Below are 26580 nucleotides of genomic sequence, written 5' to 3'. Positions count from 1 at the left end.
AGGGTGTCAAGAGGATGGGACCAGACTCTTTTCAGTGGTGCCCAGTGACAGGACGCGAGGCAACGGGCACAAACTGAAACACAGACAGTTCCATCTGAACATGAGGAAAAACTTTTTCACTGTGAGGGTGACAGAGCACTGGAACAGGTTGCCCAGAGAGGTTGTGGAGTCTCCTTCTCTGGAGATATTCAAAATGCGCCTGGATGCAATCCTGTGCAATGTGCTCTAGGTGACCCTGCTTGAGCAGGGGGGTTGGACTAGATGATCTCCAGAGGTCCCTTCCAACCTCAGCGATTCTGTGATTCTGTTTTGGTAGTGTTGGTTTGCCAACATGCTAAATCCAGCTCTGGTACGCCTAGCACCAGCTTGCATGCGCTGTGGCTCCTGCCACAAAGCATGACACAGTGTAAGTTCGCGTTGCTGGCTCAAACGTGGGAGTTTTTAGGTCAGCTCCACTGGCAGACTCACTGCTGGAACAACTAGTCGGTGTCCTCGTTCTTCTATCTTATGCTGAATCAAGGATCTTATGTTCTTTTGCAGTTGGAATAAAGCCATAAAACTGACATGATTTCCACTTGAGCTACTCTGTCAGATCCATCTAAAACCAAAACTGCACTGCCAGGTGCTTAGTGATGGAGCTGAACCAGAGCTGACCCCTTGGGATGACGTCTGGGCGGATGACGTCTGGGCAGCCTCCATGCAGTAAAGTGGCCAGGAAAGACAGTGCAGGCGCCTTGCAAACTCTGCCTGTAGCCAGCCTCTCCTCTGACCAGCAGCATCCAGCCCAGCAGGGGCTCTCCAAGCAGGTGGTGAGAGAGCACAGATCAACTGCTGGGCTGTAAATACACAGGCTGCAGTTTACCGGTAGCATGCTATTTTTTATCATTTCATATGGATATGCCTATATGTGCCAAACAAGACTGTGAGGCCCTGGATCTGAGAGACCTGAGGAGTTACAGATGAGAAGCAGCGCTGCAGTTACACTTCATGCTTAACAGGCTCAGTGGTGAGCGGTGTGAAGTGCCCTCAGCTGGCACCGACTAGCACTTCCTGCTAGCGCATTCACACCTGTGGCACTGTGCTTCATCCAAGCACTTCATAATGCTGACTAAGAACATCGTTCCCTAAAAAGCAGGTGTGAACACATTTACAAAGTTCAGAGACATTAGAAATGTGTCACTATGGATTTTAATGCATAAGGAGACACCATCAAGAATTTTAGTGGAGGGGGGAATCGCTCAGTGTTGGCTGGCTAGTGGCTAATGCCTTGGTTCATCACAAATATGTGGGTTTATCTTTTATCGTGGTTTAGAGCAGAAAAGTCATGGAAATCGAGATACTACAGTATAATTTTACATAAGGAGTACTTTGAGTTCTGCATAATGTCACTAACTGTATATTTTACATTGCAGAAGTGTTGTGCAGTAGTCTTCTATTTAAGCAATTTGCATATATCTGCATAGTATGTCCCTGCACACAGTCAATCTACTTCAAAAAAGAAAGTAAAACTGTCAATGCACAAGCAGCACTTAAATGATAGCTGCACAGTTTACTTTCATAAGAGTACAGTTTTACCACATACAGGCACTTTATTTCTTCCGTGCTACTTGTCAGATGGTGATTTTAGTGTATCTATCTAATGTCATTTTCGTCACAGAGCATAACTTTACATTAGATGGAAGTGTCTGTTTCCCTTAGCATATGGCTACAGTTAGCATGCATATTTTCTTATCTATAGGCATAATATCAGCAGAATATAGTGCATAATTTAAAAAGGTGAGGTGGATTGCATATTGAGTATCTAATGTAGTTATCACTCAGCCATATGGCTTTTAACATGCACCAGTGCACCTCTCACTGAGTAACTGTGTCATCTAATACTGTGCCAGCAACTACTCAAAACAAATACAGTTAAACTTTTGAGTAACTATCATCACAGCCTTTCATCTGCAGAAGAAATGGGGCCAAACCAACCGGATTCACTTTACAATAAGTCAAGCCTTACCTCTTAGGGTTCTCCTGACAAAACATTAGGGAAAGTCACCAACTCAACAGTATTTTCTGAGAGCTATAAAGTTTGCAGTTGTAAGCAAATTCAAAAGCACTTACAACCCTAACCCCATTGTCAGAAAATAAGTAACTAACTCCTATATATTTTGCTGGTGCCATAAACCCTGCTGAAGGGCTATGCGAACACATTAATGCTTTTATATTTGAAAGGGTATCAAGACTTACATGGCTTCTGCATCAAGTAAAGCCAACTAGGGCAAACCTGGCTCAGCCCATGAAATATTCACAGAATTGTAACATAATGCCACGTGTGTGTATATACATACAGGCATGTAATAAGCTGGAATGATATTCTCACTGCTTTGAGAAAAAAAATAGTTTTTTGTTGGTTTTTTTCCCCATAAGAGCTTCCTGCCATCCAGGGTTAAATGTAGGTCAAGCTGTCTAAGCCTAGGTCTGTGGCACACAGAGTGGGATTAAACTGGAATTTTCCACTCTACTGTTAATCACCAAAATGTCTGCAAATGTTAAATTAATCTGGAGTGATCTAGTGCTGGCATGGACGGGAGCTGCTGGAGCTCAAGGATGGCATTTTGGCCTCCATGAAAAAAAACACCCTTTTTCTCTGGGCAAGGGATGGCTACACCAAGGGCCAACGGTCAAGGGCCAACTTGCTTAAAACCTTGCAATTATCAGCAAGATGCAAAAAAATAGCTCTGCGCAAGGCAGCAGTACATGCATGTTAGAAGTGAGCTGGGAAGAAACATGTCTCAGTTTGAGGGACTGTGAATCATGGTGATGGGAAGGTTATTCCCAGCATTGCCATAGACTGCACAGAGATCTGCTATACCCTCCTTAATGCATGTTTCCTCAGCTTTAAAATAGTATTAGCACCTATTAGCACTCCATGGTGAAAACCATTACATAAAATAAAATATGGATCTTCTGTCTTACAAATGGTCCCTCTGTTCAGGAAGACAAGCCTTCAACCTGCTCCCCCGTAGGAGTAGTTACTACATCCCCTGGAATCCCAGCAAACTTGCCTTCAGCTTGGTATATTATGGGCTTCACTGGGACGGATCATGCAGTCGTGCCAACTTCAATAATATATTAAGGGCAATTTGGAACACCTAAGGTAAGCAGAAATACTCAGTTAACGAGTAGTAAATATAGCACTTACTTTGTCCCTTACATTTTGAAATATTCTGGGAACAACTAATGCTACTGATGATATAGCGAAACTCGGTCAAACTTAGCTCATCAGTTTCACCATATTTAAAAAAATTAGCTATCTATCTCCACTCTAAACCCTGCTTTCAGGAGCAAACATTTGGCAGTTGATCTGGAAAAAACAGGTAGAAAACAAGCAAAAAAAAATCGTGCAAGTTTTTATATTAACCAGTGCTAGAGTTCTGTAAAAGCGATACAATGAAAACCGAACAAAAGCAGGACATTGCTGCAGCAGAAGCCAGCTATTAGAATAGGCTTCAGCAGTAAGGTTTTTAAAATGTGCATTTTAATTAGAACTCATTTAAAGCACAACCAATCAAAACAGTGATAATGAGAGAAGCCTAATTAATTTTTGTCCAAGTAACGAAGTCTCATTATAAAGTGGTCTTTGGAAGAAAAGGATTTGGGATGTTAAAAACATGGTGTTTGTAATGAGAATCAATACTGTTGGGAGCCTGGAAGCAAGACCTAAAGGTTTCACAGGACTACAGCAGCCACTGTATTAATCTTTCAAAAGGAAAAAGTAACCCTACTGAGATGAGACATCCCATTTACAGCTGAGTTCTGACTAGCTACCATTGGCAAAGATATTAAAACACAATCAAACAGAATGGCATATTATAAAACAAATATAAATACAGTTAAAACCAGATTAAGTAAAAGATCAAAGCCATCTCAAAAAACGCAGTTTCCAGGGAGTTCAGGCTTCAGACGGCAGAGGAAGGGCACAAGCGTGGAGATTTGGAGCACTTCTAACCGCGAAGGAACCAGCTAGTTCCTAAGCACCGACGAAGAATTAAAATGCTAGAGCAGGGGCAAAGCTAACGCAAGGTGGTTATAGAAAAGGAAAATTGTGACTTTTGAACAAAAAAAAGTAATGTAACATTTAAATAACCAAGCCGTTTGAAAAGAGGAGCAGCAAGTGTAACACTCCCTTGGTTCCTATTTGAGAGGTAATGGCTGCTCTATAAGCAGGTGCTGTAAATGGGCCGGGAATGGGGATACCCGAGCAGACCTCTCTTTCCAGAAAAGACCAGCAATAAAGCCTCAGGTTTGCATTATTCCCTCCCTCTAAGCATTGTATCTCAATAACAGAGAGATCAAACTCCAGCAAACACAGATAAAAAAATATAACACAAGTGAACAATGCTGAATGAAGCATCACTTTATATGTGCCTTGGTATGTATGTGTAAACAGAAATTAACTGCTCTGAAAAAACTCTCCTAGTTTTCTTAAGCTTTCTCATCACAGAGTGACAGACACCACCCATGAACAGTTGGATCTGTATTACCAAAGATGAATGTTTTTCCTAAGATCCTTGTCTCTAACCTCTTACAAACCGTATCATCTCTGTTCCCTGCCCCCTCCACCCCCACAATACTATGCCATGATTACTATTAACACCTGGCCAAAGCATTACCCAGGTTTCTTAAATGAGAGGGGAGTGAGGGGTTGCCCATGAACCATAACCTGAAAGTTCATTTTTGAATCAAAATTTTCAACTCAAGAACTTGGGGCCATTGCTTATCAACCAGGTGGTCAGTCTACTCTGATATCATGTCAGAGACAGTCACCAACATCCAGTGCTCTAAATGAGATTGAGGTGAGGTTCTTATCTTAAAGGAACTGACAATCATTAATGGCTCAGATTAATAGTCCAGACTGTTAACTACCATGAGTGACAGGCAAGGGCTCTGACACTGCTGTCTTCTCTACTAGGAACCATCCTCTGGCAGAGAGATAGGGCAGAAACCTCTGAAATCATCCCTGTGCTAATCACCAGAGACTGAAAGTCAGAACACTGATGTAATATCCTCACCAAATGTTCGCTTCTGAGAGCCTTCCCAGATATTTAAAGCACTGATTCTGTCCTCTGATTCCTAATGATCAGCAACCTGATTGCCAGCAGCAAACCGATGAGGAAGAAAGACAAGCAAGTACTTGTTGTCTTACAGAAGGCCACCCTTGTGTTTCACCTTCATTTTGTTTTTCTTGGTTCAAAGAGAAAATAAATTCAACAGGAGACAAATGCATTTCATGGTTTTTAATAATTTTGTGCTATGGTTTAACCATAGCATATTAAGAACAAGCATAAAATCTGTATTTAAAACTAACAACAGCACTTAGAGCAACATCTTCCTTTAAAAGTATTGCAATAACAGACCTTAGGTCTAAAAACTAGGACATCACCATTTGCTCAATTAAAAGAGTCAGATACACAACAGTTGAAATCTTTTCCTGTATATAACTGGGAGTTACAGTGGAAAATAAGCAACAAATTAACTGTGTTAAAAGGAAAATAAAAAATTCTTTTTAAAGCAAGCCAGGTTTGTCATAGCTTCACATGAACAGCTACTGAGAAATTCCAATACAGTTGTAAAAAGACTTATTATTTTAATAGATTTGTTTTTACAATAATAAAATTAAAAAGAAAGATTAAATATTCTTGATAGTGCTGTACATATTTCAGAATAACTTGAAACAAAATGGACAAAAGTAAGAGACATGTTGAAAATGTGATCTTGAAAGCCACGATGTTGGAAATACAAGAAAATCCATACAGCAATAAAGCATTTTACACTGTAAAATAACTAGCAAGAAACAACAAAGAAAGGGCCAACACTCTGAAAACAGGCATTTGATGGTAAATTTTAGGTATAACAGCCCGACTGATGTACATGCCATCATGAAATGCTCTGAGCACAGCAGCATTGGGCAGTTGATAGCTATACAAAGATCAAGTCCCTAACAACGCTTATGTCGTCTTTGTACTGTAAGTAGAAAAAGGTTGTTAAAGAATATTAAGGTGAGTGTTCTTATTTTATTTTTGCTGTCCAGCTCTATGATGCCTGAGGCTCTCATAACTTCTGTTTTTACTTTTTTTTTAAATCATGGTTACCTGCCGTGCTTTGTGGTAAACGGAAAAGTGTGAACACACAGCTGTGAATATACTTATTAGATATTCCACTCTTTCCACTGCAGCTTCAAAGCAAATTAGTGCCTTTCAAGGGAAACATCCTCATGTTTGGTCCACTCAGTATGCAAGTTTTGTTATTAGAAATCATATCCTAGATTGCTCCTGCACAAGGTTTACTCTGTAAAGATTCATCCTAGTCAAGGCCTGGGGTTTTTTGTTTGTTTTTCTTCCTTCACGCACAGAAGCTGTACTGCAGTGCAAACAGAAACGTGAAAATGGCCAGCAAGGCATACTTTCAAAACAATTACTCTATGCCCTGACAAACAATAAACAAGTTAACAAATGACAGTCATAAAATATGCATATTCGACTATGGTACATGCCTACTGATAAAACAGCATGATATATAGAGGGATGGATACAAGCTACCTGTAAGGGCTTGATGATGTAGAACTGGCCATAAAACTCACACATTTCTTTAAAACAAAGAAAACAAAACAACTACCATGATCAACATTCAGATAGAGGATGCCTGTGAGGGCTTTTAAAAAGATATTTACAGACAAAAGTATAGCTGAAGTTTCAGGTCAACAGAGAAGTCACCAGAGGCTAGGAAAGGACTGTGCTCCAAGTCCCAATCCTTGCGGGTTACGGACCACATTGAAAGCCCACTGAAACCAGAGGAAGTCTTGCCATTGACTTCACTGGGCCCTGGATAAGGCCCCCTGAGTTTTAGCCTAGCATTGAGCTAGTCATCTGGAAACCAAACAAAAATGCCATCTCAACCATATCCCAACACATTGCTACGGTGCATCTGTGGTTAAAGCCTGACAAGTATAAAAAAGCTACATATAGACAAGAGTATCTATGAAAGATTAGTCAGCATCCATTTGAGAGAGGATTATTCTGTCTTGGACTGATAAACTTTTATACCACCTACTGTCCTGGGATAGTTAGAACAAACAGTTTAGAAAAATAAGTACAGTATCTGCAATTCTCTAAACTAGAACTTCATGTTTAGTTTTCCTGAGGTATTTGCTTTTCCAAACAAACCATGCCGAGAACAGGCGCAGGGCACGGGGACAGACAGCCAAACATGTGGAGACGCCGGGGGAGAACCAAACCGTCGAGGAAGGCTGGCCGTGCCAAGAGAGTCTGCCAAGCCGCTTCCCTTTCCCTCCTCAGCTTTGAGAAAACCACGGCTCCCGCCCCAACCTCAAAATCAAAACTGTGAGAGCTGCTGTGCAGGAGGAAGGCTCGCACGTTTGCCCAGCACAGCCGCAGTCACCCGGGCAAAAGTGCCTTCGCTGGTAACATCGGTACCATTTCCCTGAACAAAGCGAGTGAGGCGGGCAAAAGCACTTTGCTGCAGATGTAACTGCAGGAACGCTGGGCTTTCTGCACCTCCAGAAACGCCACCGAAACAAATCAGCTCCCAAACGGACGCTACCATACCAGCAGACATTTGAAGTGCTCGATTGCTTTTTGTGTCATGTTGGGTCTGAAAAGGTTTAGGCCTTTTCCATAATCTTTTGTGAACCTTGGTTTTAGCCATTGCTGTCAGCAGTCAAAATGACAGCAGTGCTGCTGACCCCAAGCACAGGCAAGGAAAGCTGCAGTCTGAACCCTGTATTCAACTCTCTGCAGACTGCAGCTTTTCTTGTCCACCCTTAAGGCTTGCACCCCAGCAGTGACCCAGACCTTCAGCGACTCCCAGCTACTGACCAAGTCTTAAGAACAACTGAAAATGGCAGGATTATGTACCTCGATGTAGTAGGCATAAAACAAGGGATGGTTGTTTTTACAAAACTCTTGTTGTCCTATTTTTGATTTTGCGGGGATGGTTTGGATCAGTTCCCATTTGTCTGAGCTTCACTTCAAACCTAGGCTGTGGACAAAGAGATCTGAAGGGGTTTCGCCCATTTCTAGGTTAAAAAAAAAAAAAAAAAGGTAATTGAGGATAAGAATAAATAATGTATCTGCTGGAGAAGTAGTAACTAATACTGGTCCAACTCAGCAAGAGCAAAGCAACAACCCATAAGAGAAGCATCTAGTTGCAAGGTTAAAGCTGTGGAGGTTTTGTTTGTTTTGTTTTCTTTTGTTTTCCTTTTTCTTAAAGTGACACATTAAAAAAAAAAGAACAAATCTTCACAGCAAAGATGCATCAAACAACCACTTGCTATACACAGGCTAGTCAAAAAGGATTTGTTCAAACCTTTTCCCTTATGATATTATATTGACATTTAATAGGAAAATAAAATACATAGACTTTTTGTCATTTGTATGCATTAATTTGCAAATTTTCTTACAAAAAAGGACCAAGCACAGAAGTTGGCATTCACAAAGTCTATGCCATTTTTGTGTTAAAATTGGTATCATCTATACATTATCTTACAGTATTAACAACATCTATTTGTTTTTGTATGTTTGTTTGTTCTACCCATTGGGTAGGATATGTGCATAATATATTCAAGTTATACACAGCACCATACAAAGAAAAAAAAAAACAGAAGAAAAGACAGACAACTGAAAAAGCACCATTTTAAGTGAGGCACAACAAAGGTGGGAGCGAAAGGCCTGACCCAAAGCCCAGCGCAGTCGGCAAGAGCCTTCCTGCCGCCTTCACCGGGCTGTGGCTCAGGCCCTGCAGAGTGCAAGGGGATTCCTATCTGCTCAGACCTGAACATGAGGCACCTTAGTTGCTTACAAACTACTGACATGCAAACCTCCTCAAAACTATACCTAACACATATGCTTTTAATTTATTAATAACCCTACCACAGCAGACAGACAAGCACAAACCAAGGAGGGAAAGGAGGAAGAAAAAAAAGACAGCTTTGTCACCCACAAGATCCTACACATACCACACTGTTTCAGAAAGCTCACATACCAAGCCATTTAAAACAGCAGCAGCAGCAGCAGCAGCAGCAGCAGCAGCAGCAGCAGCAGCAGCAGCAGCAGCAGCAGCAGCAGCAATATAGCAAAGAAATGACAGCATCATCTCTGGCAGTAAATCACACGGAGGGCAGCTGTTGGAGCGGAGGGGGGAAGTATCTATGTTACGTGTTTGTTTCTCTCTTTATCATAAAACCAACATAAAAAGGTAAGCTCTTTCAGCATTAAAGCGCTACTAGCAATACCTGGGTTGCTTTTGTTCAGTTAAAAATGGAACGTAGACTAGAGCAAGGCAGAAGTAGGAGCCAGGAAAGTTTGCAAAACTCTTCAATACAAAGCCATGCTTGCTTTTTCTTTTGAAAGCAGGAGAAATAAGGTGAGTGGTTACAAAAATGGCATTAGTGGCTCTAAAATACATTTAATGTAAAAAAATTGTGATTCTCGAGAAAACACCAGTGGAGTCCTACATTTGCATGTCAGTGGTACTTACTGGTGTGGTAAAGCACATCATTGAAACTGAGCCATCATCTACACTTGAAAGTCTTTTGGGAAGAGGCAGTGGGGGACTGATGTTGCCAACGGAGGCTGAACTTAACTGGTGTAGCTTCTGCTAATTCCTCAAACAGAGCCATACCAACAAAATGGCCTTTTTGCTGGTGTAAGTGTGCCCCACGGGGCTTTTGCCAGCATAGGCAATGGCAATGAGAGGTGGGTCAAAAGGTAACTTATACCCCTGACTAACAAACAAGGACTGGAGAACTTTTAAGTACAAAAAAACCTTACCAACCAACACTTTCAGCTGGGCCATTCTCAAAAACTTAAATGTCCTAGTGAAACATACAGAATAAAGGAAATTCAGTGAGAGAAATTCAGAGGCTTTGGCAGGGCAACCTCTGTAACTTCAATATATCCTCCTAAGAGATTTTTCCATGTTCTAGAGGGCCTCAATATGTCTTAAACAATACTGTAAGAGTGCCTCTTTACAGGGATTTAAAATATTTGGGGTTGTTTTAGGAGAGCAGTTATAATTGCACTGGTTGGCAAGCAGGCAGCCCAGTAAGGGGAAAGGCCAGTACATGTAAGTAAATTCTTTATAATGCCTTTAGACTAACAAAAAACCAAAGATGCAATCAAAAGCCAACCTTCATCTGAACCCACTATTCAATGGATCACTTGATTCTTAGCATCCGCTAGGTTTGAACTAATGCTTCTGAGACTTGAAAAGCACATTTCCTTCCTGTACATCAATACATGAAGTCTACATTAGGGTTGTCCCAAAAGCACGGGGATTTTTCGAAGCCCAGCTTAAAAAAGAGAGCCGTTGGATGGAAAATACACTAGCACACTGGGTCACAGGTAAGAATTTGCCCAGCAAGAAACTCCCCAACTGATAAAAACAGGGCATGACATCTGCAGGAGCAAAAGCCAAATCTTCCTCATACCTTCAGCTGTTTGACAAATGACCTGTCATTGTTCCCAAGAGCACAATCTATAGACACTTAGCATTTCTGGAAGGTGCTTTTTGGTATTAACTAAAACATAAATAATCAAGAGACAGGATACAGGCACATGTTTGCATGCTGGCATGTGTACACACATGCGCACATGGACATGACTCAATGGTAATGACCAGAGAGAGCTTGGGGACAATCCTAAATATCTAAATATTTTCAAATGTACCAGCAAGCATATTGCTTATCCTTGAAAAAAATTGCAAAGAACAATTTTGGAACATTTATTTTCACCAGCACTACTACTTTCTTTTTCTTTGCCGGTGAAGCCAGGTTACCTTAGTTACTGAGAGTGTTCAGGGCACAGAGTCAGAGAAAGGTTAGTAATCAATCTTCCCTAAAACACTCAAACATTCCTTACAAATCAGGGCATCAGTTTTAAAGTTCAATATCTCACTACCTGGCAGGGTTAGAAATGAAGGTTTCAGACAGCACGGTTCCAGAAAGCCTACATGCCAGGTTCTTTAGCAGGACAAAGCCATTTCCCCTACTCCAAAGAAAGTTCATTACTTCAGGAATAATGTAATTTCACTCCCTGCTCTTCCCCGAAACCACATTCACAGGAAAAGAAGTCTCAGTGGTGCTTCTTGTTTAATGCAACACAAAAATTCAGAGGTTTGGGATACCAGAAGCAGCTTTCAGCTGTGAGAAACTGGTGGGAGAAGAGGGGGCAGGCAATAAAAAGGGAGTAAAATGAGCACAATTTGATCCATGGTTCCAGTGGATCCCATGACTGCAGGAACAGAAATACATTTCTCCCTAGCTATCAAGACTTTGTACACAGGGCATGTGTCTGAGTTTTCATACTTGCAAGAAAAAAACATGCTGTAATAAATTCACATCAGCCTGAAGCTGTATTAAGTGCTGTGTTCATCAATGACAAGACTAGGAGCAGTTTAAAGAAGTCCTCCCTGACAAAATCATCTTATCACACTGCAGTATCATGTATCCTGCATGTGCTACACACACTACAGAGAAGTGATCCTAACACTGCTCAGTTGAACAGGACTAGTTTTCCTAGTCCTTATTCATATCTTAAAAGAAGGTGCTTCATATACAAAGAGCCTAATTGTACAGTGTTGAGACAAACCCAACCACAGTCAGGCTGAAAGTACATCCAGGACTAGAGTTAAGTGCTAAGTACTCCATTGGGAAAGCAGGAGGGAAACCTCTTTTCTACAGCTGAAAACCCGGCCTTTTCTAGCCCTGGAAGATTATAGGACAAGACACTGAAGAAGGGGCATATTTATGAGCAGGAAGTGACTCATGTCAAGTAACTTATGGAAAAAGGATCTTTTGTGATAGGTAGAAGAGAGGTCATCATGACTTAAAGGTACATTTGAAAAAGGTTTTTTAGCTTGAAAATTGCTAAAATGGAGACAGCACTGGACTGAGTCTAGGGAAGATGCATTATTGGGCAAAGATCAGGAGAAGCAACCAAATTCAGGCTAATGCAATTCATTACACAGAAAACTCCACACATGTGTTATGTAGTTTTTGCACATGATACACCTAAAACAAAACCCCAGTATGGAGGTATCATCCATATGATTAACTCTACAATATTTAGAGAAATCTTTAATAATTTACAAAGCTGCATTTGAGTGGCTATGGAACACAGTTTATTAATCCTTGATATTTTAAAAGGGGAATTTTCCAGAAATACTTCATAGAATTACCTGACTTAAGAGAATACCAATTTTTAAGCCTGTACAGATTGACAGTGATTTCTATTTAATTTTGATATTCCTTCTTTTAGCTTTCTGTCCTGTTAGCAAGTATGTTCTCTCTCAACAACATAAAAAAAAGGAGGAAGAGAACACAGGCTTTTGTAATGGTACAAAGTTGACAGTTCCCATCAGAGATCACTAATATTCATTAGAAAATACCATGTTTACTACTATAATAGCTGACTCTGTCCAAATGAATGGACTGCAAGCTCCCCTACAGCAAGCAACAGATGACTGTGCTTTCTGAGCAGACAGGTGTAACGGCTGCCCATTAGCAGCAGAATCAGAGGAGAGGGGGCAGATGTAGGAAGAATCACAACCATTATGTAAGCAAATACAGTACTATTTTTTTAAGTTTTTTTTAAGTGAATCTTTCCTACAGAACTGATAAAATGGGTTAGTTTTTCCATACAGTTTTTAACCCTCAGTCAAGGCAAATTAAGAGACAACTCTGCGCATGCATCATACCCAACAAGGTTAATGGGATGTGTGCAAACTCACTGGCACTCAGAGGTGGCAAAGGGCTGTCTTCAAAGAAAGCATATTCCCAAGAGGTGACTCTGAAGGTAAGTTCAAGGCCTACTCCTATGAGATCTGTACATGGGGAAAAATTAGTATTTAACTGGTCCAGTGCCAGGGCCTAGCCCAGGTGTGTCCTGACAACATGACGACTGAGTTCCAGTTGTTCTTTGCCCTAAAGGCCTCCCAGCAGAACAATCCATATTTAGGCAACAGCAAAGTATCTGCATAGGCACACGCATTGCCTGACTAAAGGCTCACTTCTAAAGGACAGCAAAGTCACTGAAGACCAAAAAGCAACATCTTGTGCTTTTTTGTCTAAAGATTATGTTCATAGGTTGTCTGCAAAAATTTAATTTCAAAACTTTTACTCCCAGGAACTAGACGTGACAAGAGCCCTAGTTCACAGACAGCCACCTAGTCCTCTCCTAAACTTCTGTCCTGTGGGTCTGAGCGGAAAAAAGTAAGTGAATCCAGTCATATAATCTCTAACCTCTTCCTTCAAATACTACATAAATTAAAGGGCAGTTTTACTCTGCATTATCAGGGTGATTCAGACCAAGAAACAATTACAGTGACAAATGGGGCTGCATATTCAGACTAACAGTTATTCAAATGTTTTCTAAACTAAAATAAGACCGAATTAGCTTATGAAGGAAATAATCTACACTGAGACCCACAAAACACACACACACACACACACACACACACAGATGCACACTGTTTTGGCATTAAAACTCTGCATAGATCAAGGATTCACGTCAGTTATCAGCGCCTCCAGCACGCAGAAGCCATGCAGAAACCCAACTTCCGGCGAGCGGGACAGGCGCTACGGTACAGCGCTCCTCTGCGGCGCTCACCTGCTGCTGTCATTAACCTAGCGCAAGGCTTACAAACATAGAAAAAGTGAAAGACCTTAAAATGAAAAAATCTATCACACACACACACACACACACATATATATATTAGAAACTATTCAAACTAAGACTCTAAAGGTTTTAACTTTAAGTCCGTTTCTGAAATGCATTTTAAGTGCAAGTTGTGCTTTTTCATGTGCTTGTGATGCCACTATCACCATTTTTCAACTGCCTTCCAGTGCTGCACTTGCTTCCACACAAAACTAGCCAAGGAAGAAATACCCTGTGTGCCATTTTACAGGTAGGTAAAATCTTCCAACTACTTTTAAGACCAGTGTGACAAAACTAGGGCTTACATACACTTAGTTAATACGTAAGTAATCTTTACCCATGGGCATAGTCCTGCTGGCATCAATGGGATGATGTGCACGGAGGAGGGTTGGTACGACAGGGCCCACAGCAAAATTCCAATGGTTTGCTGTGAGATTAACTGAGGCACCCAAGTCACCTCCAGTGATGCTGCAGAAGCCAGCACTGCTTTTGCTGGCGCTCCCAGTACCGCTGCAGAAACTGCATGGGGGGTTATAACTACCAAAGTCCATTCGCTTCAACACGATAGATCTCCAGGGCTGAATTGTAGTATCTAAAAGATGAAATGGGGAGTGAAAAGCACAACAGTCTCATGTATTTTAACAGCATTGCAGGGGAAAAAAACCCCACCTTGCATTTTTAAACAATTTATTGCATAATGCCATGATATGTGACTAAATACATTTCAAACTACAGTGAGGACAGAAACTTCTAAAACCTTAAGTACTGATGATACTGCATTATGAAAAGGAAAAGAATGGCAGCACTTAGTTAGAATCAATATAAATTAGCACATCTGGGATTTTGTTTTGCCTTTTATGAAACAAATAGTCTAAACCACATAATAGCTAAACCCTAATTGATGGAAAATGCTGGGATTTCATATTTGTCTCCTTCCAGCCAAAAGTCTCCAAGACACTTCATTGATGCACTGTTATTTGAATGCAAATTATTGCAAAGACAAGTTAAATGCCCCTGTATTTCTTGATTTGTGTAAGTCAAGAGATCTTAGGGCTAAATCCTGTCCCCTTTCTCTAGCAAACTGGGGGGGGGGGGGGGGGGGAGGGGGGTAAACTCCTCCAGATTACTTCTGGGGCTCAATCATTATTCCACAGGTGAAAAGACAACATATAGAAGAACTTCACATAAAACAGTTCCCTCATATATATATTTTTAAACATTAAGATAGTGCAACTTTTTAAAACACATTTATCACAACACAAATTAATTCCTTGCATTCATCTAAGTTCTCAACTTTATACCTTGGCACACAAAACAGGAATTTTGTTTCATATTAAAAAAATCCACACCCTGGGAGAAAAAAAAAGCAAACTGGCCAATTCTTCCCCCATTTATCTAGTAAAACTTTCTTCTTCTTCTTCTTCTTCTTCTTCTTCTTCTTCTTCTTCTTTCTGCCATTCAGTGAGTACAAAACAGGCTGTACAAGCCTCATTTCTGTGCTAAGTTTACTTTTAGAATTAAATAATTGAAATAGTTTATTAAAAAAAATAATATATTCCCCCCCCCTCTCCTCTGAAACACTGCTCGTAGACAAACTGAATGGAAGTTTGTATTTCTCTCTATGTGATTTGCATCGTGTAATTCCCCTGAAAGGAATCAGAAACAAATAACTGGTTTGCACGTTTGGTTTTACTAAGTTGTACCACTTGAAACGTAACAACACTGCGCACCGGAGCGTGGGGGTTTTCCTCCGCCGCCCTGCTCGAATCTCTCATCTTCAGTTCGAATGCACCTGGGAGAGGAACTTAGACCAGGTTTCCTGGTTTCCTGTCTTGGCCTTTGTTAGGGACTATTGTGCTCTCTGAATTGTTCTGCTGAAACTGAAGTCTGCTCCCCCTCTGCGAGGAAGGAGGCGCATTGCTGTGCTGGTGATGGAAAAAAGAGGAGCCTGGGTAATGCCCCATGACCTCGCTGTATGTCGGGGGTGGTCCTTCCATCCTTCCATTACTGCTATAGTTGGTTGCACTTATGCCCGAATTGCTGCTTGGTGGGCAGGGGCCCCCATTGTACATTGAAATGTCTATCAAGTCGCTATCAAAAATGGTTCGGTTGGGCGGTGCCCTGACGGACTCCCGATTGAGCTCCATCTGCTGTTCTGGGTCCCGGAGCTGCAGCGTGCATGGGCCTTGGTACGGCGGCGGTTCTTCCCCATCAGAAAGGGAGATGGTTGGAGGAAGGTCAATCTCATGCTGCATGTAAGGGTAAGTGGGCTGGAAGCGACTGAAACGGTCCCGCTGCATAAAAGACGGGGTGGTAAACCTGTCCCTGGACCTTGGAGCATACATAATCTGAAACAGGAAGAGAGAAACATGTGACTCTGCATCTGAGCAAAGCTCTGAGGGCGCTCCCGATGAAGAATTGACAAAATGGAAAATGGTTCTTCTTGCCACCTGTCTTAGAGATTAAATCCAGCAAATATTGTGCGTGTGGGCTCCCACATATGTGGATGTGAAAAGGCAGGAGTTGAAGGAAGGACAAGACATTTGAGAACAGCCTCAAGAAGGAAGATGAAGATCCCACACAGCTCCTTCTGACATTATTAAAACATGCAGAATGGAGAGAAAAGATTCTGTATCTGTACATAGCGAAACACTCCAGGCTAGTTTTCTCTCTAGTTTTGAAAATTAATTAGTTTTATGGAAATGTCCCAATACTGAATTTCAGCTGCAGCCTGAGTCTCCCTCTCCTACTTGAGGTTAATGTAATACCCGGCATTATGAAAGAATTCAGATGGTCATTTTAGTACATTTATAGAAAGGTCAAGCATACCTCACACCTTCACTACGACAGCGTATCAGCTATCCTCCCCCCCAGTTCTTAGTCAGAGCTCAGCCTCCAGGGGGGATCTGAAAGGCTTCTATACTGTGGGTGGAAAAAAAATGTCTCTGGCATATTTAAGCCCTGAAGAAGGGCAGGATTTACCAGAGAAAAAGTTCAGAAGACTGTGAGGAACTTCTGCTCCTCACTCAGTCTATTCCAGACATATACAGATACCCCAGGTTCTCAGATCTACATCTATCAAATTGCTGTTCTCATTTTTAGGTCCATGCAGGGTCTTTAGTCCCTGGCCCTGCCATCAGGAAGATTCACTGTTTAATTAAGGAGAACCAGGTAGCTCAGAACAAAGTACCCACAAATGAGCATGTGGAGCAGGAAGCTGTACTAGCTGCATGATAGGAAACATCGGCGATAGGATATGTGCTGTAAATCCTGCCCACGTCCAGGGCTGACTGTTATTACCTAACCTTTATATTCCCGGGAGTTATGTCCCCTCTCTCTTTTGAGATTTGCCCATAAGAGCCTCTCTAGGCAGCTAAGACCAAGAAGGACACCATTCCTTTCTTTGAAAGCCTGGTGCATGGAGGAATGTAGGAAGGAGATTTGAAGGAGTTAGAAAAAGTAGCAATAATAAACCCCACCTTTTTGTAGTAAGCTTAGCAGCTAGAGGACTTACCCAGAAGGTATAAGAAATTCTTTCAATTTTTACATTAGCTGAAGGGGTTCCAACCCATACCTCAGGCTTCTTAGAAGCCTGCTACCACCTGCTTTCAAGATGCTACCATTTTGTGGTGTGGAGGGTCAGCCACTCTTGCCTTTTGAAGCTATTCTTTTTGCCTCACTGCTGTAAACACTCACGGGGCAAGGGCAAGAGGGTGCTTGTTTGCTGAACCCTAATAATTACAGCACTCACCTGGAGGAGACAAGACTCCATATGCATTTTATATTAAAATCAGTTGGGCCACAGAGAAAGAGGAATTAGAAGGAGTCTTTAACCTAGAGGACAAGTTACTTGTAAGAGAAAAAACACAGGCAGAAGAGTAACTGGTCTCCCAGATTCTGCTGAATACTCAAATTACTGAGCCACTGCATGAAAGACAGGTACCTCCACCACTTACCTGTGAACGCCTACTACGATATAGGGAGCTGCTGATGGAGGAGAGACATAAGGTGGGTGCCTTAATGAAAAAGTCTGAGACATTTATGAAATGTGAGTTAAGACAGGCTCAGATGTTCACATGATCCTGGTTCTTGATATATGCTGATAAAGCTTTATTTACTAAATAGCGGGCATGTTTTCAAGAGGGGGCAAATACACATAAAGGGAAACAGGAAAGCACATTGCTGAAGATCAACAAGAAAACTGGCTGTACCTCTGAAGCACCCTGGCGCGAAACCGAGCTTTCTGAAGGCCACAAGCACCCTTCCTGGAAAGCAGAAAAAACAACAAAAGGGAAAAATTAATATATCAAATGACCACCCACCTCAATACTACAACTCTTTTAAGAGCAGTCAGCTTGTAACAACTGGTTACCTCCATCTACAGAAAGGTGATTAACACATTGCCCCCAGCCCTTGGCAACACTCCGAACACAGAGCAAACAGCAGCTTTGTATTCAAGCAAGTCAAGCTCAGTCCGCTCGGAAAGCGCTGTGATGCCAGCCACGGCACCCAGTCTCACAGGCCATAAGGACACGGCAAGCAAGTCAAGGCTATAAGCGTTTGGCAACACACAGGGACAAGAGCATTTCAGCACTTCCATGTTCAGCTAGTACCTGTCACCTCCTAATGTGATGAGGCCACATCAGAAAGGTCAGTAGGTCTGGTGGAGCTGTGCTGCCAGCCAGGCTCCCAGTTACACAAACGAGTCAAACAATTACAGCAAAACCTAATGTTTGTAATCTCATTGAGATGACATTCTTCTGAACCCAGAATACTCTGGTCAAAACTGTCAGTTGCCCAATTCCCACCATAAACAGCAATTAAGCAACTGAGTTTTCAGTCACCAATTCCCCTCTTCAACCACTTCCCCAACTATCTTCTCAGGCTGAAGTATTTTCTCTCTTGCGGCTTGAAAGCCTGTTCCGACACTTTACCAACACTCAGGGCAGAGTAAAAAGGCGAAGAACAACATGTCAATAAGGGAAAACAGCTTAAGGTGTATTTTTATTTTTTCTTTTCAATAATTTTTTAGAGTAGCAATAACTACTGCAAAGGTTTTATTTTACTTGAAAACTTCAAAGCTGAAAGGAACACATCAGAAAAGCTACAAAGCACAGAAATTCAATCTTAGTGCAAGAAACTCAAAACATTATATGGCCATGACCATTTTCTTGGAGCTAAATCAAGTTTTATGATTTTATAGACATAAGAACAGGAAGGAAAATGCATACTGTCCCAAAAGGTGTTACCCTGTATAGACTGATGTCAAATCCTACTCTCCTGCTTTCTCTCACTGTAGCACCTCTCAGTGTATTTCAGAAGTAAAAATAGACCTAACAAGATGATGATCATGACAGTGCAAGACCAAAAGCCTTCTGTGATCTTGTCAAGATGGTCCACCACAGAAGAAAGCTGCTCTAAGAGGAATCTCCCACAGGATTCAGCTGTTAAGGGAAATGCTTTGAATAACAAAGCTGGCCAATTACTTTTCTTCTATAGCCTTAGAAAGCAGATACAGAAGGAGGCTGACAACTGTGATTATTTCCAACCTCCTTTTGCAAACATCCTCATTTGGAATAACCTGATATGAAGGACAAATCTTAGGTAGATTCTCATACTGCTGTGGCTATATTAAGTTTTGTCTGCAGCAGAAATAATAATTGTTTAACTGTCGTGGCTCAAGTTATACTGGTACCCACCTTCCTTTCCACCACTCCATCACACAGATACCCTCATTTTGAAATATCTGAGGGCGTATTTGCACAATTAAAGACAACCAAGTTATGAGTAGCTGACCAAGCAGGCTCCCAGCCTGTTGCAATTGTTAAGTAAAACATATTAGTCAAAGCTAAAGTGCCCAATCAACAGCTCATGAGCTACAGGCCATATGTAGTCCAGCAGCAGATTCCTCTGGGTGGTAGTTTGAAAAATATGGTAGTGTGTAGCTTTACGTTTCATGCAACCGATTCAATCTCAGTTCAGAGGCTCAAAACAGAGGAAAGTCGAAAACAACGACCCAGCTCAGAAAGGAAGGCTATCCACCAGCAATGCTGCTGTTACTTAAGACCCTCTTAAGAAAGAGAGCTGCTGATGTGGAAGTAGAAACAATAATTCCCAGCCTAAGACCCATCTCACCTAAAGCAGGAGAGTAAGAAGAGCCAAGAGAGACAACGAGGTATGTGGGGAACAGCTCCCCGTGCTGAGATGGCACTGGATCTGCGTGCTGAGCCTGGGCCTGCAGACCTGAGAATGAGACCTTGTACCAGACAAGTCCAACAGAAACAGCCTCCTGTTAGATGAGCTCAGTTACTGGTTTCGACTCCTGACACCTGAATCCCAGTACAAGAAAAGACCTTGCCTGGAGGCACTGCAGGTGCTGCAGGGACCCCACAGCCTGTGACTGGGGTGCTGGGATACCTGGGCCAAGACTATGGAGCCCAAGACAAGGAGCCCAAGGCACTCCTGCCTGAGGTTAACTACATGAGGAGGCAGAAGGCTTGATAAGCAGCTGAACTCCAGGCTGCGAGATCCTTAGGACACAAGGCTGAATGATAGAAATTTATTTCTTTCAACAAAGCAAATATGCTTCTCTCACCAAGCAATTTATTAAAAATAAATTTCTAAAATATGGTGCTATTCTTAAAGAAAGGAACTACAATTTTGAATACATCAGCCAATACTGCTCTGTCCTTCAATTTCTGCCTCAGCCTGCCAACCCACAGGGGTACGATGGCCTACAGGAAGCAAGTCTCCCCAAGGAAAGCAGATGTGACTGTTTGAGGTTCAGCTTTCTTTTACCTCTGCACCTAGGGCAGGCAATGGCAGCTCTGTCCCTTCAGAGGTGAGGCAAGTTTATCATTCTCTCTGAAGGAAATCTCTCGCCAAATATGGTGTCATGGAGGAGCCATAAGAAATCTGTATCTCCTGAAGCTTCTTGCCCCTGTATAGTGTACATTAGTGCCTCTTTGCATGTTCTCATCATAATAAAACTAGGAATGAAATCAGTATTAAAAGTAATAGCAGATCACTTCTTTTCTGCTCTTACAGTTTAAGCAGCAGAGCGAGACAGATCTGCAAAGACCACTTAGCTAGAACGCAAGAGACATATCTCAGACTGGCCATACTGGGGTATATGGGAGGTGAATGCCTGGCACCCCAGAAGCAGTGGCCTTGAGGTCCCTCGCCAGTGTTACAGAGCCACTTCCCATCCCATGAGCAGGGCAATAGTGGGCCCAGGCAATACAGCACAGCACGATGCCGCAGCAGCTCACAGCCTCGGTGCAAGCTCACAGTCATGGTGCTATGCTGCCTGGCATGGTGCCAACAGGCATTTTCAGCTAACAAATCCAGAGTGGGCGGTCCTGGACACCTTCTCAAACCAAGTGCCCAGGGATTTGTACAAGCAGTTCTAAGTTATGTACAGCCAAGGATAAACCCAAGTAAATGGAATTTACCTATTTTTCTTGTGGGCAATATATCATTTACCTCCTTCTTATATGCACCCAATAGCTAACCTTACCCACTTCAATCTTCTCTGTCTGAAACAGACCAAAGGTGTTCAGGCCTGTGTTTTAATATTTATAATTAAAAGCATGAGAGAGCATACACATTTGTCCCATAAACTGTATTCATTTTCAACATTGTTAGGTTTGGGAATGAAAAAGGATATGAGTCTTCATGGTAAACCCCAGCCCTACAAATAATACAAAAGGAAGAAAAATCTTAGGGTTCCAGCTAGATCTTTTGCTTCCCTTTAGATGTTCCTAGGTTTGAGGATAATTTATGGAAATAATTTGGGGGATTAGTTATTGAAATAATAGTAGTATTTGAGAAATCACTTTGGGTGATTACTTAATTATCTTAAGGTAATGATTATTTAAGTCAAGGTTTAAAACTTATGAGACTGGGTAAACCTAAGCTAATCTGCTTAATTTGTATTTTACAAAGATTTAAAGCTTCAAGAATTAAATAGTTTAGGAAGGTGACTTTTCAAGGCCATTTGGGCTTCCTGGACCATGCAGTGCCATCCAGCTAACTTGGTTCAGGAAGAAAAAGATTTGCTGGAAGACAGATTTTGATGTTTTTAACTCAAGATAAATTACAAATAAAATTTTATGCTCAGTAAGAAAAATTCCTCAAACTGTAATGAAGCAAAAGCAACCTATATGATCCAAATTCCAAAAAGGTCTACTATTATCTTCTGATCAAGTGTATCTTCCAACCCTTGGGTGGTTTGGAAACCCCTAACTGATTTGGAATGGGTTTTATTTTCAATTGCCAGCCTCCCCTGGGTCTGTACATATATTCTGTGTTTACTATGCTTATTTACTGACTCTCTTAAGGAAATTTCTTTCCAGTTTTAAGCTTCTGACAAATAGAACTGCCTGAAATTATATTACCTGAGAAGCAGAAGCTAGTTTTTCATTTACTGAAATGCACTAGAGGTACTAATTTGTTCCTTTTTTTTCCCATCTGTTTTCACATAGAAGGTACCTCTTTTACACTTGACTAAACCCCTCTCCCTTTTTTTAATACACTCCTGCCTTTTGCAGATGAAATGTTTCAGGTGTAGTTTCTGATTTTGGCCCTAGGTGGCAGTAATACATTATACCAGGTTAAAGCAGTGGGTTACTTGAAATACTCTGGGAAGACAACACAGGCAGGTTCCTTCCTCTCTACTTGTTCTTGGGTTATACAGACCATCACGGCTCTTAAAATCATAACATTTTCCCTCTGAACACAAGCAAAGAAAAACTGCTGTGTATGCCCTAACAGAATAACAGAATGACAAGTATTACAGCAAGATTGCTCTTTCCCTTAAAAGCTGTATTTCCCAAGGGCAGGAAAGGTTACAGTGTCTGGCAGAACGGTGCATAGTATCAAAGAGAAGAGGTACGAAAAAGGGAGAAATAATTACGGAGAGAACCAAACCTCTCACTTGTCTTCTGCCTCCCTAGAGTTATAGTCATAGTGATTATTTCTGCTGCTTAAAGCTTTAAAGACTTTATTTCTCCAACTTCATAGCGCTTTACCATACAATCTTAAGTAATCTTCACTTCATGCAGCGGAAGAAGTAAGTGCTATTATCCTTCCTCCTTTATTTGGAGATGAAGTAACTTGCCCAAGGTGACACAGTGAGTCAGTAGTAACTAGAAGCAGGAGCTCCTAGCTAGACCTACCTGCAGATTTCATAGACTGTGCTGCCCTTATTAAAGACGTTCTGCCTTTACCGCAGTAGGCTTCAAACAGCAGCCGCCAGCACACGCTGTCCTTGCTGGCAGCACACCTTGCAGAGAGGCAAGCCCCTGCATTCCTCGCATGGGCAGCAGGAGAGCAGAGCACACGTTCAACACCCACAAACAGCTGCCCAGTAGGAAGGAAATGGGGTTGGCCAATAGGGTGGTCTATACAGTTACTCACCCGCTTACGCTCTCTCCTGGCTATAGACTGGGTTCTTGTTCCCACCAGGACTGATTTCTGGCTTTGCATGTTGATATAACAAAACGAGAATGAGCAAGTCAGGGATGCCGGCAGGGAACAGAAGTAATAATGCTAACACTGGTGGGGCATAAGAGGCAGGACCAACACTTGAAACCATGAACAAATCCCTGGAGTTATCAATATTGCTGAGTACCAACATATCTGTCATCCTCCTGATTTTTCCCTTTTTTATTCCAAAATAGCTGTTCCAGCTAAATTCAGGGAAGAGCACAGTATTTTTACAACTGCTCTCCTGGAACTTGGCATTCGAGATGGGCATTATCAGCGCTCATCCTAATGAAAGCTGACACAATCCTCCAGCAACGCTGCCCATCGAGGTGGGAGGCCTGGAGGCAGGGGCCAGGCGGGCTAACCACCTGGCATGATGCACGCAGGGACTTCTGCCAGGAGTGGGTCTAGGACAATCAACTGTTCAGTACTCTTTTAACATCCATTTTAGAAGAGAAAAAGACACAAAGAGACAAGCAGCCAGGATGGGGAGAAGGAATCAATATAGGAACATCAGAAGCTCATTAAACATCTCCCCATGAGTCACTTTTCAGATCTGCTTTCCCTCAGTGCCCTCCTGGAAATCATCAGTGATGACACTAAGTTAATCATCAGAAAGCAAGATTTATCTTGGTTTTGCCCCAGCAAAGAGGATGGTACCGTGGCAGTCACTCAGCCAGCACTATCTACATTCCAGCAGAATCATTTTGGTTACCAAGAACGCTGCCCTCCCTATAAAATGTCAGTCCTTGCAAGCCACAGCCAGCAACTCTTCAGCACACATCTCCCCTGAGGCATCAGACGTACCCCGTGCATTGCCATGTCTCTCCAAGGAGAGGTTGTGCTTCAGTGGTGAAGCACTAGCGGGTCCGTCCATGGTATATGCAGCACTGTACAGCCTCCGCCTGCCCCTCAGCTCCTCTGCAAAGCTGGGCTGCCTCGCTCCCGGCTGCAAAGCCAAACACTCCTTAGGGATCCTCCAGCAGGGGGAAATGTTTAATATTTTATTCATCATGATATGGACACCATTCAGCATTGTACGTGCTCACTTCAGGTTGCCTTTCGTGTCAACGTGGCTGTCACTCAGCACCGTTTGATCCCTCACAGTTAATGTCGCCAAAACTCATATTTCTGCTAATATTAAAGCCATGATTAAATTCCACCTGAACTGATGGAGCAAACAGGGTTTGTAGGTTTTAATATCCCTGCTAGAAGACAGCAGGGCGCAGGGCTTGCCATGCAGGGCTGGAAGGAATCCTCAGCAAAACCACTATAGGAAAATGCAGTATTTCTGAGCACTCAGATCACCCTGCCCAGTGTGTGATCTAAGGTCTCAGCACACTAATCAAGGTAATTAAAATTAAAAAAAAAAGACAGACCAAGGAAAATTTTGGAAGAAGATAAGACTCCAGAAGGGAAAAAAAGGAGGAGAAAAGAAAAAAAGGAAAAAAGGTAAAGATCTTCTGATGAACACAAAGGAAAGTACATTTACAGTACAAGAATGTAACAACTACTTTTCAGCATGCATTTCCCATAGAGCAACCGATATTTTTTCTGGGATCAGTCCGTTTTCTGCCCTTTGTGTGTTACTAACATTTGTGAGTCTAACGATATTTGGTGTTCTTTTAACCCTCTAATTTCTGGATTCAGAAGACTATGAGAATTTCAAATTCCACACTTTTTTTTTTTAAAACACATAGGAAGTTTAGCCAGACACAGAAGAAACCCATATGCACAGCTTTTTTTTCATTATTTTGGAGGCCTGACTCCATGAGTTTTAAAGGTGTGAGGCTGGTTATAAAGGTGGTAGAGAACTTACTTGTCCACTTACATTACATTTTTTGAAAGATACAGAATAAAAAGATCAGCTGTTGGATACTGGGTCTTTATGGCATCAGAAATCTGTGCAATTCAGCTACAGTTCAGCTGTTGGAACGCATGATTGTCTAGAAATAGGACTGGCTTGAGAAAAAGGAACAAAATTGAACATAATGCATGCATGGAAAAAATGGTCCATCGAATCAGAGAGGCCAGATTCTGCTTCTTGATACACCCCTGCAACTAACATGAAGGGGGTTTCACTTCATAGTCAACTACAGGAATTGGCCAACAGCCAGTTCATTTACTTTGTTATTTTCTTTCAAGCAGTACTGCTAACTTCCTCTATTTTCATTCACCATTTCTCAAACAACAAAAGGCCTGAGTCAGAATGGTATTTTCTTTAGACACTAGTAGTTAATAAACCTTTAAATCTGTTTTCAGAATCTGTATACCATAAAAACCCTGTTCCCTGGGAAGCATCCCAGTTACCAACAGCATTCACGCACCGAACAAAGCCTGCCTGGTTAAAACATGAATGTATTTTAGAAGGGTATAATCTAACTTGTATTTTACTACTCATGTACTCATATCTATTTACCCTGTGCAATTCACTCAGCTTTGGACAATGAAATAGACTGGTCATTTCCAGTTTCACTTCACAGAATAAATGCTTTCATTTCCTGATTCTCATGCATTGTACACTGCTTTTATTATTTGTAGTGTGAATAGCACATAATTAGTTTCCATCAGAATTTCCTTCTAACACCAAAGACAAAGGAAAAATCAAACATATGACATCTGATCTCAGAGACCACTGAAGTCCTGTTCTGCATAAATATGACAATCTTTTAAGAACAGTTTTGGCTTATCCGAAACCCAGATGAGTAATAGTGATGACAAACCTGTACCAGAAAGTCTTCAGAAGAATTAGTAACCAGTTCTTGCCGACCAATCATCAATTCCTATGAAATACTCACTTGACTATGATTATCATTACTTAAAAGGGTGTCATCAAAATGAAACTGAGTCAATGTTTTAAAAATGATTTAAGAGCAGTTTTGGATACTAAAGCAGCTCCTGAGTCCCCACTGCCTAATCACATGTCCTTAATCACAAAAAGATGATGTTTCCTCCCTTGCTTCCAAGAGAAAGGCCCAATTCACTCTAATAACAGACAATACTAATGAACCATACAAAGAAAATAATGAGTTACTTCATGCATTTGACAGCTTACTGCAGTTTTAAAAGGTTTCCAAAGACGAAAATACGTTTCCCTTATCTTAAATTATTTCATTTTAGGCACTACTCGTAGCAAATGTAGCTAACATTTTTCAGACAGAAGTGTGGTTCTTGAATTACTGTGTCCATTTCAAAGAAATTCTCAAATTAATCTAACAAATTTTTCCAGCACAGAAGTCCACAAGGTTAAAGTTTCACAAGCTCTAACTTCATTTGTAACCAAATTAGTACTAAGTATTTGTGAATTACCAGAGTGACAGGGAATGAGTCTACCTTCTCTCGAGGAGACAGTTCCTTTCCTTTCGATGCA

The 26580-nt window shown here is 41.6% G+C and overlaps 1 protein-coding gene across 6 annotated transcripts in view; it reads right to left on the bottom strand.

The window, feature by feature from the left end:
• Positions 1–14818: 14818 nt before the first annotated feature.
• LDLRAD4 (low density lipoprotein receptor class A domain containing 4) overlaps positions 14819–26580 on the bottom strand; it is a 318465-nt gene continuing 306703 nt past the window's right edge. For all 6 annotated transcript variants that reach the window (XM_013942419.2, XM_067290736.1, XM_067290738.1 and 3 more), the window contains 2 exons: positions 17933–17986; positions 14819–16069 (listed from right to left, as the gene is read on the bottom strand). In XM_013942419.2, the coding sequence (XP_013797873.1) occupies positions 15527–16069; positions 17933–17986 (597 nt within the window). In that variant the 3' untranslated portion in view covers positions 14819–15526. The remainder of the gene's footprint in view (positions 16070–17932; positions 17987–26580) is intronic.

Source organism: Apteryx mantelli, chromosome 2 (genome assembly GCF_036417845.1).
Source record: "Apteryx mantelli isolate bAptMan1 chromosome 2, bAptMan1.hap1, whole genome shotgun sequence".
Taxonomy (NCBI): Eukaryota; Metazoa; Chordata; class Aves; order Apterygiformes; family Apterygidae; genus Apteryx; species Apteryx mantelli.
This window is presented reverse-complemented; position numbering and strand designations above follow the sequence as displayed.